Below are 2877 nucleotides of genomic sequence, written 5' to 3'. Positions count from 1 at the left end.
TCTAATGACTTTCATTTAAAACCCATATTACACCATTTAGATTACTCAAACGTCAAAAATTAAGAACGTAGATAAACAGAAGGATCGATGGTTATTATCAATATCATCTCAACAAATACAACAAGTCCACCTCTATTGAAGGGTCCTACATCAAACTAACTGTGTCATTAAGCCATTCTTTCCTCAACATCTTCAGTATAAGTACTTTTGCTTTAAATTATTTTCATGCATAAAATAAGCAATTTAATATTTGTTAAAGAACCAACCGACAGAACTTTATCCATCAGCTACATTTTCCTATTTGCTGAAACTCACCTTATCTCTGGAATACTAGGGATTCATAAAAAGTCATTCCGATTTCAGTAAATTGCTTCTTTGGTTCCAATAGCACCTTATCCATTCATTAGTTCAACTTTAGAGCAAAACAAAAAGAACCTGATGGTACATAAACGCTGTTTCTATTTGAAGTTTAAAATTGAGACCATTTTTATAAAACCTGATATTCAACAAGATGATCAGTTTTCTTTTGATCTGGTATCGCCATTGAGTTCTTTCTGTTCAGGCGTTATTTTTACGATTGTTAGAACATCTTCATGTTCAAGACTGATAGAATCACTAGTTGTTTATAATACCACCTTTAAATTTAAAGTTATTATCAAATGGTTCAGATTTTTAGGGATCCCAATAAATCGAAGCCATTACTCAAGATCGAAGTCTATATAATTCCACTTATGGTGTTTTTTCACATTTAGCATGGCATCAACCTGTGATATAGGGTTCACTTTTCTTATTTACTTATAAGCAGGAACTTCCTTCAATTTACTACACTCAAAAGAATCTAAAGTTCTTCAGCTATTATTTCCTATATATTCAATTCACAAATCTGGATATTAGTTTGTTCCTGGTATTCTTGATGTAATTGAAATTAATACAAATACATATAATCGAAATATTATAAAACATGTATTGTAGTTATTACAAACAATAAATCACTTATTCTTGCGAACTGGATGAATCGGATGAACCATGTGGCTTAGATCTGGTGGGTTCTTTTCAAAAGCGCTAATTTCCTTCATTCCTGCTTCCACAATTTTCCACAGTTCCGGATATTCCCGTTTATAATTTTCATACCATTTCTTGACCAAGGGATAATCCGATATATCGAAATCAATTGCTTCAAGGCACATTGTAGCAGTAACTAACTGAAAATCAGCGATAGTGATGTTATCTAAAACAAACAATATTACTTAAAATGATTATCATATTTAATAGTGTTATATAAGAACAATCTAACAACAATATGAAATATGAATAAGAATATGTAATTAAGAATATAAAAATATAGGTATATATTTAAAATTGAGCATAGGCAACTCTTCACGCACTACTCAATAATTGTTCCTATCGAATACTCACCGGTAGCTGCGTATTTTGTACCAGTTCTTTGCAAATAGGTGTTGAAAATATCCAAGGCCATTTTTGTTTTCTTTAAACCCAAGGGTGTTCTCTGATAATCGAAAAAAATTGGCGCCATCTAGAGTTGCGGTAAGGATGAATTAAAAAAACTCCTTAAAGCCGCATATTAGTGTTGAAATACCTACCACGTATTCAGAAATATTGCGGTAATAGGTCGAGAGATTGAAGCAAAGCCTGTGGTTAACCAAAGCTCTTTCTTTAACATGTTTTGGGTACAAAGTGTCATTTGGGTACTTATCTGCCAAGTATTGTAAAATAGCATTGCTGCAGACAAAATATTATCAATAATATACTGAATTAATAAATTACAGAATTAGTTAACCACAATAAGGAGTAAAAACATAGAGCTTGATTTGATGTTACTATCAACTATTTGTTATCAAATTGTCTTTTGGATCAGGTTATTAATATTATAAAGCACCATTAGGAATTATTATGTTAAAAGTAAACTAAATATTAGGTTGATGATATTAACGTTATCTCTTTTTTTTCATTAATGTATTATTATTGTTTCTTAACTTTGTTTAAAATGTACTTAATGTGATATATCTCAATATATATAAAAATAGATATCCTTATACATTGTCAGCTATTTTGTTGAAGACTAGTTTGAAAGATACTTCACGTGAATTGTTTTGAAACGATTAATTAAGTCCAAATATATTTTATATACCTTTCTCCTAATTGGAATCCATCGTCATCTAGAACTGGTATTTCTTTTTGTGGATTTTTCTATAAATAAAATAATATAGTTGGAAGGACACATATATAGAGTTAAATATTTACTTTTGCATATTCCTCGGTCATATGTTCTCCTAAACCAAAATCAATATTCACTAAAGTGTAGTCGAGATCCAAATACTTCAAACATTGCTGAACGGCTAGCGACGGTGGACCGTCTGAAACCGAATATAGTGTTAAAGGCATCTCAGATAAAGTCAACAAACTTATCGCTGAGAAAAGCAACAGGCAACTAAAAGTAATTGGATTGCCGCGTATCTTAATGCACTAGGAAGATGGAGAAATGCGAGATATCAAGGCCAAACAAAAACGAAAACAGTTAAAAACAACTTCTAAAGTAGAATGCGGTTTGTTTGTTTAGTTGCCTTACTCAGTAACCATTGGGTATATTAAAATAGCATTTTAGTAATACCGTAAATTTTTGATATTGGATGACATTTATATTAGGCACTGTTTATATTGACAAATACTATTGTATTGTATTTAATTGCCACGTTGTTTCCGCTTATATATTTAGTTGCCTAACCATTTTGCATTTAACTTATTTTAGTAATATTCTGGAAATTGTTGAATGCTTATTGTATTTGGGATAAACCTTTATCGGGAATACCATCATTTTTGCAGCTATAATAATTATTCTTGATTGAATAAAAATATGTT

General features: G+C 30.6%; 1 protein-coding gene across 1 annotated transcript; it reads right to left on the bottom strand.

The window, feature by feature from the left end:
• Window positions 1–941: 941 nt before the first annotated feature.
• Window positions 942–2541, bottom strand: gfzf (GST-containing FLYWCH zinc-finger protein). The gene is made up of 5 exons (XM_076404057.1): window positions 2263–2541; window positions 2150–2208; window positions 1602–1740; window positions 1417–1534; window positions 942–1228 (listed from the first exon to the last, which is right to left on the bottom strand). The coding sequence occupies exons 1-5, from the start codon at window positions 2401–2403 to the stop codon at window positions 990–992; spliced, it is 696 nt and encodes a 231-aa protein (XP_076260172.1). The 5' UTR covers window positions 2404–2541; the 3' UTR covers window positions 942–989.
• Window positions 2542–2877: the final 336 nt, after the last annotated feature.

The sequence above is a fragment of the Rhynchophorus ferrugineus genome, unplaced genomic scaffold (genome assembly GCF_030347505.1).
Source record: "Rhynchophorus ferrugineus isolate W39M unplaced genomic scaffold, kcgeb_rfMv2 rfM4, whole genome shotgun sequence".
In the NCBI taxonomy this organism is placed as follows: domain Eukaryota; kingdom Metazoa; phylum Arthropoda; class Insecta; order Coleoptera; family Curculionidae; genus Rhynchophorus; species Rhynchophorus ferrugineus.
This window is presented reverse-complemented; position numbering and strand designations above follow the sequence as displayed.

Excerpts from the sequence above, each read along its gene's own strand:
- gfzf (XM_076404057.1), bottom strand. The coding sequence starts at position 2,403 with ATGCCTTTAACACTATATTCGGTTTCAGACGGTCCACCGTCGCTAGCC. Across the intron at positions 2,209-2,262 it reads TGACCGAGGAATATGCAAAA|AAAAATCCACAAAAAGAAAT; the intron begins GTAAATATTTAA and ends TTTTATTTATAG. Across the intron at positions 1,229-1,416 it reads TACAAAATACGCAGCTACCG|ATAACATCACTATCGCTGAT; the intron begins GTGAGTATTCGA and ends TGTTTGTTTTAG.